This window comes from Cyprinodon tularosa, unplaced genomic scaffold (genome assembly GCF_016077235.1).
Source record: "Cyprinodon tularosa strain WSP-4 unplaced genomic scaffold, ASM1607723v1 ctg42, whole genome shotgun sequence".
Classification (NCBI taxonomy): domain Eukaryota; kingdom Metazoa; phylum Chordata; class Actinopteri; order Cyprinodontiformes; family Cyprinodontidae; genus Cyprinodon; species Cyprinodon tularosa.
Window position 1 is genome coordinate 1,060,853 of NW_024039141.1, and position 16,336 is coordinate 1,077,188.

General features: G+C 38.5%; 1 protein-coding gene across 1 annotated transcript in view; it reads left to right on the forward strand.

Moving 5' to 3' along the window:
• Nucleotides 1-8,612: 8,612 nt before the first annotated feature.
• Nucleotides 8,613-16,336, forward strand: part of LOC119792427 (alpha-1A adrenergic receptor-like) — a 29,582-nt gene continuing 21,858 nt past the window's right edge. The window contains exon 1 of the mRNA XM_038299046.1: nt 8,613-9,803. Within this exon, the coding sequence (XP_038154974.1) occupies nt 8,840-9,803 (964 nt within the window). The 5' untranslated portion in view covers nt 8,613-8,839. The remainder of the gene's footprint in view (nt 9,804-16,336) is intronic.

The window sequence follows — 16,336 nt, forward strand, 5'->3', positions numbered from 1 at the left end:
AATTTGAAGAATTCAGACAAAGCCAAACATTACACATTTTGTATAACAATAAAGCCAAGATGGCGCCATGAGGTGAACTGAATACAAGTCTTACCGTTAGAAGAGTTTCAAGTAGCAGCCCATTAGTGAACCTCCTTTCTGTACTTTCTATATATTTTCTGTTCCAGATGTTATTTCAATAGTTGCTTTATCTCTGACTGTTCTTCACTTTTATAAAATTACCTGAGAGCAATGTAGAAATTGGAGAAAAATGGTGAATGAAGCATTTTATCCTAAATTACTCGTACAAATTATTTAAAAACAAATTTGTTCATACAAACGGTTTTTGCTTGAGACCAACTATTCTTTGGATAGCTGTTTGTTTGAAACTAAACCAAACAAAGCCTTCCAGGGAAAAAACTTACAATAATGACCCATTGATCCAACATTTAAAAAAAAAAAAGAACGTGGGAGGGTTTTAATCGATCAGAACTCGCAGGATCCCACTCAAACTTTTCACTAGCAGAGGTGAGTCAAACTTTCTACTTTTTAGACTTGTCGAGAACCGCCAGAAGCATCTCGCTTAAGTTATTTCAGATAAACGGGACACGAGTAGCTTGTAATAATTTTCCTTGGACAAAATAGAAATTTCATTAGCTTTCTAAGATTTCAACATAAATTCAACATGTCCTTCATTTTTCATGAATATTTCTTTGTTTTTTCTGCGTATGCTAAAGATGAGCGAGAGTTTCCCCTCAGTCATTTAACTGCATGTGTCAATAATGGTGGTTGTGTAGGGCCAAAAGGGAGCAGACAAGAAAAATGCAAGACTGTACGAGTGGTATAATTAATGGAAGAAAACTGACTTAAAAATGTGGATTACATGGAGGAATGAAGCAAAGAGAGGGGACAAAGACTGAAGAGAATGATGGGTGTAAATATAGAGGGGGATTTCACTCACAGACAAGGACTATTGGACCTTCTCATCATCAGACTAAAATATGCCAAACCAGCGGTTAAAATCCACTGTTTGCTCTCCCTCTCTCACATACACACACATACACCCTCCTAATGACCGTCTGTTGCTTACACATCCCACAGCTAATCAATAGCAGAAACACTGATCTTTCCTGCTGACTAATGAGAATACAAAATGAAGCAACACAAATAGGCGTGCAGAAATCAGTTGAAACCATTCATGATGCTATCACTGTCTATAAAATAATCACATACTGTCAAACTGTACAGGTGCTGGTCATAAAATTAGAATATCATGAAAAAGTAGATTGATTTCAGTAATTCCATTTAAAAAGTGAAACTTGTATATTATATTCATACATTACATACAAACTCATATATTTCAGATGTTTATTTTGTTTAATTTTGATGATTACAAATGACAACAAATGAAAATCTCAAATTCATCATATCAGAAAATTAGAATATTACTGAAGACCAATAAAAACAAAGGATTTATAGAAATGTTGGCCAACTGAAAAGTATGAACATGAAAAGTATGAGCATGTACAGCACTCAGTATTTAGTTGGGCCTCCTTTGGCCTGTATTACTGCAGCAAGGCGGCGTGGCATGGAGTCGATCAGTCTGTGGCACTGCTCAGGTGTTATGATAGCCCAGGTTGCTCTAATAGTGGCTTTTAGCTCTTCTGAATTGTTGGGTCTGGTGTATTGCATCTTCTTCTTCACAATACCCCATAGATTTTCTATGGGGTTAAGGTCAGGAGAGTTTGCTGGCCAATTAAGAACAGGGATACCATGGTCCTTCAACCAGGTACTGGTAGCTTTGGCACTGTGTGCAGGTGCCAAGTCCTTTTGGAAAATGAAATCTGCATCTCCAAAAAGTTGGTCAGCTGCAGGAAGCATGAAGTGCTCTAAAACTTCCTGGTATGTGGCTGCGTTGACCCTGGACCTCAGAAAACACAATGGACCAACACCAGCAGATGACATGGCACCCCAAACCATCACTGACTGTGGAAACTTTACACTGGACTTCAAGCAACGTGGATGAAGTGCCTCTCTTCTTTTCCTCCAGACTCTGGGACCTTGATTTCCAAAGGAAATGCAAAATTTACTTTCATCAGAGAACATGACTTTGGACCACTCACCAGCAGTCCAGTCCTGTTTCTCTTTAGCCCAGGCAAGACGCTTCTGACGCTGTCTGTGGTTCAAGAGTGGCTTGACACAAGGAATGCGACAGCAGAAACCCATGTCTTTCATACGTCTGTGTGTGGTGGTTCTTGAAGCACTCACTCCAGCTGCAGTCCACTCTTTGTGAATCTCCCCCACATTTTTGAATGGGTTTTGTTTCACAATCCTCTCCAGGGTGCGGTTATCTCTCTTGCTTGTACACTTTTTTCGACCACATCTTTTCCTTCCCTTCGCCTCTCTATTAATGTGCTTGGACACTGAGCTCTGTGAACAGCCAGCCTCTTTAGCGATGACCTTTTGTGTCTTGCCCTCCTTGTGCAAGGTGTCGATGGTCGTCTTTTGGACAACTGTCAAGTCAGCAGTCTTCCCCATGATTGTGTAGCCTATAGAACTAGACTGAAAGACCATTTAAAGGCTTTTGCAGGTGGTTTGAGTTAATTAGCTGATTAGAGTGTGGCACCAGGGGCCATCAATTTTGAACCTTTTCACAATATTCTAATTTTCTGATATGATGAATTTGAGATTTTCATTTGTTGTCATTTGTAATCATCAAAATTAAACAAAATAAACATCTGAAATATATGAGTTTGTATGTAATGTATGAATATAATATACAAGTTTCACTTTTTAAATGGAATTACTGAAATCAATCTACTTTTTCATGATATTCTAATTTTATGACCAGCACCTGTAAATTATATAATGCTTGCATGTTAAAAGCAAACATCTGGGTTTAACTGAGGATAAGGTTCAGACTCTGTTATTGGGAAAAACAACGCAGAAAAAAATTTAGTGGACAATAAGTTATTTCACCCCAAATGATGCAGTCAGAGGCTACAAATTCCTCTAATAACCTTGTGAAAGGGCTGTTTATGGCACCTTCTTGCATTGGAGGACAATGCCAGGACTCATCTGGCTAAAACTGGAAAAGATTGGTTCAGCAGGCATACAGCTTCTGTTTCACACATAAGCTGACAACCACAGAGTCCAGAGCTAAACCCAATTGAGTTTTTTTTTTTTTTTGGAGATTTGCTAAAGTTGAGATTCAGAGCCAAGGTCTAATCATGGTCAATCAAAAGTATGGCAACGCTGCATGAATACAGATATTGCAACACGTGATACTTTAAAGTTTAATCCATTGCATAGTAAACCAAATAATGGGGGGGATGTCAAACTTTCAGTAGACGCTTATTTCAAATCCAATACTTTAATTAAACTTTAAATATGCAAAATCAGGTTTGCATGTATTTAAAGTTGGATGTTTTAGTGTTTAGAATATTTATAAATATCGTTGTTTTGTTCTATTTAGGTTATCAGGGAGTGTGTTTTTCTTTTTAGCTTCAACAGCTGATCAATTCCAAAGTAATTCCTTAGGATGTGTTGCAGGTTGTTAGCTGATTAATGTTCACAGAGTTATTCAGTAAAATCTTGAAAGGGGGAGGAAGACATAGCGCTATTGATGTATATCTGCGTCTTAAGGGATTTTGTATTTGGCAGTATGTAACTCACGCTGATGGTTGATCATTTTTTCCATATTACAAAAACCTGTGTGTCTCAGTCGGGTGGTCTCTATAAATCCTTTTCTTTTTTGAAATATTAGAAAATCTAACAGCAGGTTTCTGGTTTTATTCTCAGCTGGGGCCTATTGGGAGTTTGCATTTTCCTCACCTGCATATGATGGTTTTCTGCTGGAAATCTTGGCATCATATCTCTGTTTAGAGCATAAAAGTTTGGTTTGTGTCATACGGTTCTCTGTGTTACCATTTGAAAAATGTGCGTTAGCTGCATGCATAAAGAGATGGTCCATTAAGAAGACCGGTTAGTGACCAAGATGTGTTGAGATCTTTGCATCACCTGAAATCATGTAGTTAGTTAAATTAGAGACAAAGAATGGCCAATGAGTCTTTACCAATGCATTCTTTGTTGGAGTGAGTCAGTCTTTGCTATCTTGGCTGCAGAATTTTTTCATTTTTGGTTTTTAAGTGTTTAAATGACCAGGCCTAGCCCTACTTCTCTGAGCTGCTTCATCCCTACTATCCTTTCCAGTGCCTCAAATTGGCTGAACAGTGGCTTCTGCAGATACCTTTGTCTTAAAGAAGACTCAGAGGGGACAGAGCCTTCTCTGTGTTTGCTCCTCAGTTGTAGAATAACCTACCCAGAGAGGTTCCTTTTTGACATCTTTTAAAACTATCTTTAAAACCTGTTTTCATGACTCAAATTTTAACATTATTTAGACTTACTATGCTAAAGCGGATATGCCTTCGCCTTTGCCACGATAATCACCATCCAAATAGTGCTCTTAGTAGGGAATGAGTTAGGAAAAGGATGCTTCCTACCATTTACATAGGCAACTTGCAGCTACACGCCTTTGCCTGACCTCATATAGCACAGCACAGACCTCCCCATAGAAATGAACGAATATGTCTGCAGAGAAAAGATTAGATGTTAGTGCTATTTACAATCAGTCTGATCCAAGTTTACTGTGTATGACACATGCAAATAGAGACCTTTATAGGTCCAATCCAAACATTCTTGATCAACAACAATTAATAACTTTCATGTCTTGTGACCCACTGACAATAAACGTATGCCAAATCTGTGTTTTAGTCTAGAAAGATGAGGCACAAACCTTGTTTGTCTTGCTTTTTTTTTCTTTCCTTTAAAATAAAGTTTTATCCAAGAGCTCTTAGGTCATGTGACTGAGTAACAATAAAATCATGTCTTATCATAATACTAGAGTAGAAATAGTGCAGACTTGTATTTATTCAGTTTCAATGAATTAACTGCATTTTAGAAACACTATTACTTCTGCTTCTATTATGAGGAAAAACATTTATGTATTTTGTTATTAATTAAAAGAAATCTATTAAATACTGTCAGTCCCTAAGCAAACCACTGTGAGTCGGCAGAAAGCAGCTCCCCAGGATGTAGCTTTTTTTTCTTTCTTTTTTTTTTTTATTATTATTACCAAACATGTGCGCCAAATTTCAAAGCTAAAAATATGAAGGTATGTCAAGGGTTAAGGCAGGCAAGAGTACAAATATTTCAACAGATTTCCCTACATAATTAAATACAATGCAATATAGACTTTAGGGGGTTTTAACTGGTACAATATTTTATCAAAAGAAAATACATAGGGAAAGAAAGAAAATATTTTATCTGGGCTTTAGCCTGGAAAACAAAGTCATGGTTGTAAAATGTTGGTAATATTTAGTTTATGGCAAAGTCTTTCTTATTTAGGGTGTTGAAACAAAAAAAAACATAAAATACACTTTAATAAAAATTTAATGAACAAAACTGTATCTTTTTGGGTATAAGAGCAGTACCAGAATAGATGAGTGATGGTTTCCTCAAATTTATGGCTAGATGAACACAATGGGTCTATTTTGGTGTATATCTAAATATTTCACTAATAATAGGATAACATTTATGTTGGATCTTTAGAGATTCTTTTTTTTTCAACAAATATCGCAAAATATATAGCCTACCAAAAAGATGGATAGGCTATTTAACTTGCATGATCTGTTATTATAAGTTTGCTCATACATTCATTTTGTTTTTCTACTTAAGAATTCCCCAGAGTAGAGCTGCTTATTTCAATTCAGAATCAGACATACTTTAATAATCCCAGAGGGAAATTACTTTTATTACATGCTCCAGATACATTTATATATATATATACAACAAACCACACAAAACACACAAGTCTACCTTTGTAAGGTCACATCTAAGCCAGAAGCAAAAATCTGATTGGAATCTATTCAGTTTTATTTCCTTTTATTATTGTTGTGGTTGATTTAATTATTTCTTCTGCCACATGTGGTGGGATGGTGTTCCACCCTCCCAACTACACACACCAGGTGTAGTGACTGATTGGTGGGCGGGGCAGATAGCTTTAAAGCTGAGCAGTCCGCTGCGAGGTGCATGTGCTTTGTTTCCTTACTGTATGTAGGCTGCCCAAGTGGCTGGTGTGCTCGATCCACTCATCCAAAATAGTAAGTGCCATTTTGCCATCTGGGCTGGGGATTGTTGTCGGGTTCTGGTGCAATACCTGCCGTGCGTTTCTGCAGCGTTGCGCAGCTGGCGTTGGCGGCTGCAGTTGGAGGTTGGTGCGGCGAGCGGCTTCCATCCGGCCCTCGCCTGCTGATCCGCTCCCTCCCTGGTCGGCTGTGTCACCACATCTGGGTAAGCTACCGGTTTAGAATTTAATTTATTCTTACCTGAATCCACCGTTAACGAGTTTTCTAATTTAGGATTCTTCCGGAGTTGCAGCGCTGGGACGCTCCTGCTGTCTTGTCTTGTCCTGCTGGTTTTGTTTGGTCCGCTCTCGGCGGAGCCTGCTGACGCTTGGGCTGGCGGAACGAGCGGGGCACGACTCCTCTGGCCCCGTGAAAAGACATTAGAAGTCGGACGACGACAGTTTGTCCCATCGTTTGCAGTGGTTGTGTTTTTTTCTTTGCCGTTTGTTTGCTTATTATTTAAATTACTAATTTGTTTGCTTTCCTTTGTTTTGATTTACTAATTTGTTTTCTTTTGCATTGCATGATTTGTTTGTTCATTCATTTTTTGGGAATAATTTAAATTGTCCTTATTTTGATGCCTTTTCCTTCTAGGGGCTGAGTAGTGGGCCCGAGGCCATGTTTTAAAAGAAAAATGTTTTAATGAAATTGGTTAATAAATCATTGGAGACTGGTCCATGCTCTGGTGCGTCTTGCCTAAAAGATCTACCCCCTCTGCTGGTCACACACACAAGTCCCTAATGGAAAAAAAAATTTACTCTAATTAAGTCTTCCCATGTTTAAATAAAGATAATAAAGATGCAGTAACCCTTTTTTTAAGAGAACCAAACAAGCATTTTTTGACACAAAAGCAAGACCCAATAAACTGTCAAAATAATGCCTGGGACATTTACAGTAGACGGCACTAGATCAATCTATACTGTTCATTACCAAATAATGATTTTATTTAGTATTAAATTCTCCTCTAAGCTTGTGAGAAATTACAGTCAGTCCTACTGTAAGAAAAAAAGAAGTACACCCCCTTTGAATTTGAAGAGTTTACATCATTCCCTCAGTTTTTCTCCAATATTTCCATTTTTTTATAGAAAGAAACAAGGAAAGAAAGAGGGAGAAAGAAAATTACTTAACTTTTACAAGCAGTACCATTTTGCATCTAAGGATAAAATTTGTACATTTTTATGGCGCATGAATAGTTAAACTATCATCTCTCTAATGCATTAAACGCAATTCTGATTATGTTTCCATTTTGTGCAGGAGCTTACACAAAGAATAATAATTGAATTTTATTGATCTCACATTGGAGAAATTTACTTCTTCATTTAACCCATCATAACCGTCCGTGGAAGTGGGTTTCAAACTCACAACCTCAGGATTCCAAGCTCTATGCCCTAACAATTAGGCGCCACTCCTCTAATATATGATAGGACAGGCATGTGATATGAGACATTCTTGCCTGTTTTTTAGAGCATATCAAACTAACAGACCCAGCATAGTTTGCCCCTGTTACTATTAGGCTCTGTTTGAATTATTGAAAAAAAAAAAAATCTAATTCCCAAAACAAAGTATCAGACACAATGAACATGTGCAAGACATAGCTTTGGTCTGATGAGATCGAAATTTCAAGATGTATGCTATGAAAAATGTACTGTAGGGGGGAGTAACCCTGCACATCCCCACAGTTAAAGGTGGCAATGGCTGCATCATGCTGTGGGGATACTTATCCTCAGCAGAACAGAGAGTCTGGACAGAGTTGATGAGGTTAATGAAGCTAGAAGAGAAATCTTACAGAGTCCTACCCCCAAATTATTTGCATCAAAATGTAAAAATGACATTAATACATTTGCAGGCGCTATAAACCTTTATATATGAAATGTTCTTCATCTTCAAAAACTACTTTGCAGCACCTATTCAGGAGTCATTGTCAATTCTGTCAGCACACCCCAGAGCGTTACATCTTTTTTAACCTCTCCCTAAAGACAGTTTTCAATATCTTTTAAATTTTTAAACCAAGGGAATGTTTAATGTTAAACGCACTACTCCATTCATCAGACCTGATTCTGGATTGCTTTCTGAATCATTGTTTAAGAGATGAAACAAAAGCTCCCTAAATGGGGGCGACTAAAGAAATAAAGTGTAGGCGGTTGATGATCCTTTTGCATATCACTTTATTTGTTTAATTAGGCAACCTCCACTGATGGGGAAAAGGGCGTTCATCAGTCACTACAGATATAAAAGTGGTTAATTTTTTCAAGCCCTGCGGCAAAATTAAGTAGGTAGAACAACAAAAAAAAAAACTATAAATAAATAAATCTACAAATATTGCAAAAGTATGCACTGCTAGACAAGGATTTGTTTAATTGTTATACATGATACCCTTTAAAAGAGTCGCGTCTCCTTTTGCGCCGTGCGCACTCTGTTGGTTTGTTTTGGGTATGTTTGGTCAGGAGACAGGAGATGACTGCAACCACCCTCACTTCTCCACTGAGCCTCATTAGTGTAGAGGCAAAGGGACTGTGTGGGCACAGCTCCGCTAAACAATGGACTGATGCGGACACATGGATCGGCGCTTCTTACAAGACCCGCGCGTACATAAGTTGGGTTGGAGACTTTGCGCGCAGTCAGACACATCAGTTATTGTGATAGAAAGCCTGCTATGGAGCAAGCCGTGAGTCAAAATGAGTTTGAGCACTGACGATGTAACAAAGTTTTGGAAAAATGGTTCCTCGGAACTCGAGTGGGAGTCTATGCAGGTCAACTTCACCAACAGCTCCGGGAGGAACCACACCGGGCCAGGCGAGCTGGACCTCATCCGCGCCGTCCTGCTCGGCTTGGTGCTCGGGGCTTTCATCGTGTTTGCCATCGTGGGCAACATCCTAGTCATTCTGTCCGTGGTGTGCAACAGGCACCTGCGGACTCCGACCAACTACTTCATCCTCAACCTGGCCATGGCCGACCTGCTGCTGGGCACCACGGTGCTGCCGGTGTCCGCCACCCTGGAGATCCTGGACTACTGGGTGTTCGGCCGAATTTTCTGCGATATATGGGCCGCGCTGGACGTACTGTGTTGCACAGCGTCCATCATGAGCCTGTGCGTAATATCCATCGACCGCTACATCGGAGTGAGCCACCCGCTGCAGTATCCAGGTATAGTGACGGAGAAGCGGGCTCTGTTGGCAATGCTGGGGGTTTGGGTGCTGTCGGTGGTCATCTCCATCGGACCTCTTTTCGGTTGGAAGCAGCCGCCGGCGCCGGACGACACGGTGTGCCTCATTACAGAGGAGCCGTTTTACGCACTCTTCTCCTCCCTCGGCTCCTTCTACATCCCGCTCGCCGTGATCCTGGCCATGTACTGCCGCGTCTACATCGTTGCCAAAAGGACCACCAAGAACTTGGAGGCGGGCGTGATGCGGGAGAGGATGGACACCAACGAGCTGACCCTCAGGATCCACAAGGGCTCTCAGGTGCATGAGGACCCCGGCGCGCCAGGCGCCGGGAAAGGCCGTGCGCACCAGGCCAGGAGTTCCCTCACTGTGAAGCTGCTCAAATTTTCCCGAGAAAAGAAGGCAGCTAAAACTCTGGGAGTTGTGGTGGGAATGTTCGTCCTGTGCTGGCTGCCTTTCTTCCTGGCCTTACCTATAGGTAAGTGCAGCAGGTCACATCTGACAAAGCTCTCTATTATGCCCTGATATGCTGAAACGCATTTAATATTAATTTGCAATAACACAGCCTGCCCCTAACCACTGATTATACTATAATCTGAGAACTAAAATAAACAGTCAGTTAATTAAATTTGCGGAAAATTAAAATATGAGAACAATGCCTGAGAGCTATGAAATGGTGGCCTGTGAGACCAGCAAAGATAGAAAACAGTTATATCCCAACAAATCAGCACTGTGCTTTTAGTAATTGCATTGAAGTGATGAAAGTTAGAGGCCATATATTCAATACAGAGGACTGAAAGTTTCTTTGCAATGTCAGAAAAATAATGGTTTTAATGCAGGGAATATATTAGTTAGTGGTCTACATAATCATCAGAGAAGAATGTTGATTTGACAGTTGCCCAGCAGACCATCCCTGGACAAATGCTGAATCTAGATGCATAATTGGAAAGCTAGGTGGAAGGATAAAGTCTTTACACTGCACTAGGAGCTGAAATAAGTATGCAACTTAAACTGTTCATAGAAGTATGTTTATTCCTGTATTTAAGTCTCTTTTTTATAGATTTTATGTTCTTTTTTTATTCATGGCCAAAAACTGGAGCGATTTACCTTTAATCCAATCTCTTTTTGATCAGCAGGACAAATTCTGAAAGAACAGAAATTCCCTACTTCCCATTAAATCTATTAGAACTGACAGCACTAACCATTTACAGTCCATATAAGTTAATCAGTTGCTTTCATGTTTTTTTTAATTTGTATTAGGTTTTTTTTTACCACACAGTGCTTAAAAAAGTCAGAGAAAAATGGGGGTAAATTTTATAGTGTAGATAATATTCACTTTTCTTTATTATCTCTGTAATTAACAACTACTGCCTTTATTAAGAAATTATTTTGGGTTTTTTTGCCCCATAGTCCTTATTTATGAGCAAATCTCAATAGGCATATCAGATCTCAGTGAATTCTTGAGAAAAATCCTTATTAGTGCATAGACGTCCATTTGTAATATTAGGAGGTTTCTACAAAATCTATTAACTCAAAGACTTCCTGAGATTTTACTCCTCTATTTTAGGGACCTAAATAAGTAATAAAAAACTTAGGAATTTGAGGAGGAATTCTTTCCAAACTTATCCAAACAATTACTGTTTTCTTTTGTTATAGCCCCTCTGTGTCAATTGCTCCATCTGTAGCCTCTCTGGGATCTGCTCAATTTCTGTCAATCCTGCCGAGAATCCACGGCGTGACATACATTTGTGGGCTTGTTTCAGAAACTGCACAGGACGATGAAACAGGAAAGAAAAAACCCACATAGTCCTTATATGGTGATTGAGCCCCAAAACACAAAGGCTCATTCTAGTCTCATCATGAAGATTATTTGCCTGAGTCTTTGACAGTTTTCGAGGGCAACGTCAGTTTGTTGCAAAAACAATCATACCGCTCTAATCTTTTCACATTACAAACACAAGCTGTGCCTTAATAAGTCACCTAACAGAGACTGATTAGTCCATCTGGGTGTATTTTAAACTGAAGTTGACTAAAAGCAGAACATTATTCAGAGAAGTAGCCCAGAGGCCAATGCTAACTCTGGAGGACCTGCAGAGATTATTCGTTCACTCCACACATCTGGCTTCCATGGAACACTGGAAAGAAAGCTCAAGAAAATCAGAAACTCATAAGAAGTCCCATTTAAAGTTTATCACAAGTCATAGAAGGGACACAGTAAACATGTGGAACAAGCTGGTCAAATGAGGAAAAAAAACATTTTTGAGGCCTTTACTTAGCAGAAAGAAATAGCATTTTCCATTACCCTAAAACACCAGTTTTAGGCTCCCACTACCATGTGTCTCAGTGACACATGGTAGTGGCAGCATTATGTATCAGGGCTCGATGTTAACCATTGCCCGATCGCCCGGGGCAAGTAGTTTTTATTGTCGGGAGAGTACAAATTTCATTGCGTTTGCCCGCCGGGCAAGTGCAATGATCGCAAAAAAAATTATTTGTCCCTCAAAATTACTTTAAAATCACCAACATTCGTTGAAAACGACCCACAAGCGTTGCCGACGCTATTTTTGTTGTTTTGTACATATTCTCGCGTGATTTGAAAAAGCCGCGTGATTTTCCGCTAGATGGCGTGATTTTTCGCTCCTTGGGGAGAGAATTCTGCAGAGCAGCAGCTGGATAATGAATTTAATCTATACTATAATACACGCCAGATTAAAAATGATCAGTCAAGGATTAGGAAAATAATAATAATTGTATGCGCACAGTGTAAATATTTCTATCATATGGCAGTCTTCTGTACAGTGGTCATACATTAAAAAAATATTCATTACATTTTTTTCTCTTAGACATTGGAATGGTGCATTTAAATTTTATGGAGCTAAACATGTTAAATTGATGAGTAGTAGTAGTGTAAGTTTTTAACCTGTCAAGTTTTTTTTTTTAGATTTTTAACATTACATTTTATATTTTTCCAAGCACACAACAGTTTAAAGCAAAGTTTAGTTTGAAAAGAATGTGCAGGAAGGATTGAAAAGCATGTTAACACAGTAATGTAGGCTTGACTTCATTATCTGACGCATGCATATACACACCAGGAACCTGTAAACTTACTGAATGACAAAAAAACATTTAAAAAACAAACATGTTTCATTGATATATATATACAAAAATGAATATTAGGAACTATATTTATCAAACATTATACTGGGCAAGTAAAAATTGTTTCTGGGCAAATGAAATGTGAAAGCCACTTGCCCTTTGGGCAAGTGGTAAAAATCCTTAATTTTAACCCCTGTGTATATTCGTTTTTTTTTTTTTTTTTGCAGGAACAAAAGTTGGTTTGAAGATGGATGTGGAGTCTTTTTACTAATTAAATGACTTCAGCAGATAGGTGGCTGAGGTGCTATCAGAGTAAAAGGGCTCAATAAAAATTCACAATTTTCTAATTATTAAATTGAAACAAAACAAAAAACACTGTGTATAATTTTCCTTCCAATTCACAATTTCACATCCATTTAGTACATAATATACCAAAAAAATATAGAAATGTGTAGTTTTTAAGGGCAAAACTGCAAAAAATAGATTTTTGTTGCCTCTTTTTTGTTTTGTAGGCTCTTCTTTGCCACCTTCCTGTGTTTGTTTGTATGCAGTGGTAAGATGAGAGTGTGTGTATACGGCAGGCTTCAAGCTGCATATCCTTAAAGATGCATCGATTGTAGCTGGAAGGTATTCTCTTTCAGGTATTGAAGGTAAATATTTAAGAGCCCTAAAAGTGTAGATTTCCAGGGAGAGAGATCAGTCGAAAGGGCCTTTATGTAACAGTATGTTAGAAACTGCCAAAAAGCCCCTCTCCTCTACCATTGTTGCGGCCTGCTCCATGTGTAGCATACTGATACACCCAAACAAAACACTGTGCCTCTATTTTATGCACATTTAAAGTGGACAAACAAGTTAAACTCTTTCCTGATGTCTTAAAAATCATCTTCTATTGCAGCTCTGAGGCTGCACCTTCCTTTAGAAACCACACACTTTCTTGAGTTTTTATATGTTTAAAGGAAACTTAATTCATTGCTTTTTTTCTCCTTAACTGCTCTCTGCTGAGAGTTTGGTCTGAATTAAAATTCTCCAAGTCTGATAGGATCACAGGCAACGCTCTTCTCCTGTTGCTCCATGAGTGTTTGTTAGCGTCCACCCACATTGTGGGATTTCCGTTTTCACACGTCATTAACCCAGCTTTCCTAAACTACATGCTGCCGCTGATCAGAGATGTGTTTTCTTGGAGACACCAGCTAGCCAAATGTGTGTATGGATTGGCGATGCATGGGTTAAATGTGTGTTTAAGTGCAGGTTGTTCATGTATTTCTAGAGTGGTTTCTTCTGTGAAGCTGGATTTGATTCCTTCTCTTCCTTTACTGCAGATTTTAGGACTGCAGAGAGAAATGTGACGCTGCATGCTTCCAGACGGAGCTAAAGTGACCTCAGGTCTGTGAGGTCTCAGCCCCAGAGTACAGTTTGACAAACTCCCTCCTCTCACTACTGATCTACCCTGTCTGGGTCAGATGTTGTAAAAACTCTTTTTCAGCGGAGTTGATGGGTTTGTCCCGAGTTTTAAAAGTTCCTGCTGCCTTTTCTGCATTAAACTTATTGATTAAAAGAAATCTTATCTTATCAAGTTTGTGGTATCCCAAGCCTGCAACCATTGATCCAAAGCAGTCCAAATATTTCAATCACTGACTGAACAGACTTAGATTTAAAGTGCTTTTACATGGCATTCCTGCGTCACAGTAGGGAAAAGATAACAAATCTAAAATTTTATAATGTAACATTCATGAAAGGAAATTATAAAACAAAATGTATTTGTTTTAAACTCCAGCCACTTAAGGGTAACTAGTTTGTGATTTTCTTTGGCATATATTCAATAAAATATTTCACTTATGTTTAGTTTGGCATTTGCAAATCATCCTTTGTGGCCTTTAAACAGGCAAAAACATGCCAGAAACATGTTTATATGCTCTTTGATGTCACATCACAAGCATTTAAAAATAGTTTAGAATATTAAATAAACATTAAAAAGGAACAAGAAGAATCTGCCTCATAATTAATGCTGGACTTTAACAGGGAAAAGTTTTAGATGACTAAAGTTGAATACTTTGCTGGGTGGATGTGGCTTTATACTAAAGGTGAGTATTGGCATGAGTGTTGCGATTCGATACATGTCGCGATACTTGGGTCACGATACAATATTATCACGATATTGCAGTATCACTATATATTGCCATATTTTCCCCAGCTATCAAAATCAAATGATGAGATAATTACCGTAAATTCTCTAATATTGGCCTGTATTCCATTAGCGGCCGGGACTCTAACATTGACCGGTCTCGCTGTCAGAGGAGGTAAATAATGGCCGGTCTCTCATACAGGGCGGGGCTATAAACGTTTTTTCTGGGCATACCTCAACATTATACTTGTGGTAGTAACATACAAGTAGGCTACCACAGCCCTGCGCTGCTGGACGACGGGCCCTGACTGCTGCCCGTCTGCGCGAGGAAGAGAACAGACACGCAGCAGAACATGAGGAGGAGCGCGAGTGATGAGGAGATTAAAGGGAGAGATGAAGAGGAGGAGAAAACTGAGGAGGAGGATTAAACAGAATTGGAGGATTTTTTTTTCTTTTTTTACTTCAAACCAAGCGAGACATGGTAACTGTACTTTTTCAATAAATTAACCTAGTGTTTTATAGGTTCAAATAGACACAAAATCTCATTTTTATTCATTCCACTGGTAGTCTGTTTTGCTCAAATAGCAATAGAGGCCTGTCTCTAATTCTGGCCTCTTTCCAATAAAGGCCTGGACCGCGATGCACTTGAGTGAAATAAAGGCCCGGGCCTATATTAGAGGATTTACGGTATTATCCATGTTGTTTGGGGTTTTCTTCCACTGTGACTGCTTCAAATACAGATTTGGTGCTGCACGCACAGTTAAAGGGCTCCATAGCGCTTTCTGCCAGAGTGGTGGTACAGAGGTAGCCCATTTTCCCATCAATGTTTTATGTAACCATGTTTTGTTTTGTTTTTATCGATACTAAGAAGTGAAAGATCGATATTATATTGGGCAACCGAATATCACGATATATCGCCAAAACGATTATTTCCCACACCCCTACTTTATACACAGTTATTTACTTATATGCAAAAGGGGCTTTCTTCTTTTGCTGTATGTGTTTGCACTCTAAAATACAGACAAGGATTTTCTTTTCTTTTAGTTTAACCAGACTTGAAGCAGAAATAAAAAAAAAATCCTCCTAAATGTTATGTTCAAATAAGGGTTTAGTTTAAATTTCTATAAGGAAAATACCTTTTTACCTCATTCCTTTGGTTCACTTTACACTATTAACAACTATAAATTAAAGGTGTTTGACATTGTAGAACAATTATTTTAGAGTGAAATCTACTTTGCTAAGGTTACCAATCTTAGGTGTTTCCACCCATGTCCTCTAATGATGATACTACAAACTTGCATGTATTTTAAAGTTTAAAGCTAATTGAAGTAATATGTTGTTTTTAAAACATTTTTTACAAATAACATTTTATAGTGTGGCATCTATAGGCTGCTGTCTTTCTAATCTTAGATGTTGTTTTGCTCTCTCTGAGATGTTTAAAGCTTTGTATATTTTTAACAGCCTAACTCTTCATTTTGTCCACCCTGACCTGTCTGCTGGGTTCTTTGGTCTGTTTCTTTAGTAATGACCCTAATGTCTCTCTGAAACCTTCAAAGATGAAATGGTTTTATACTGAGATTGAGTGCAACTCAATGGACTTTTACTGAAGGATTTCTAAAGGGGGTCAATACCAAAGTATAACCTTTAAACAAATTATATCATCCTAACTTTTCTAATGTTATTATTTGTTATGATGAATGTCACTGAGTAGAGAAAGAAGTTTTTTTTTTTTTTATATTCATGTATCGGCATCGGCCGATCTGAACTCATTGTTTGATGCATTACTGCATCGA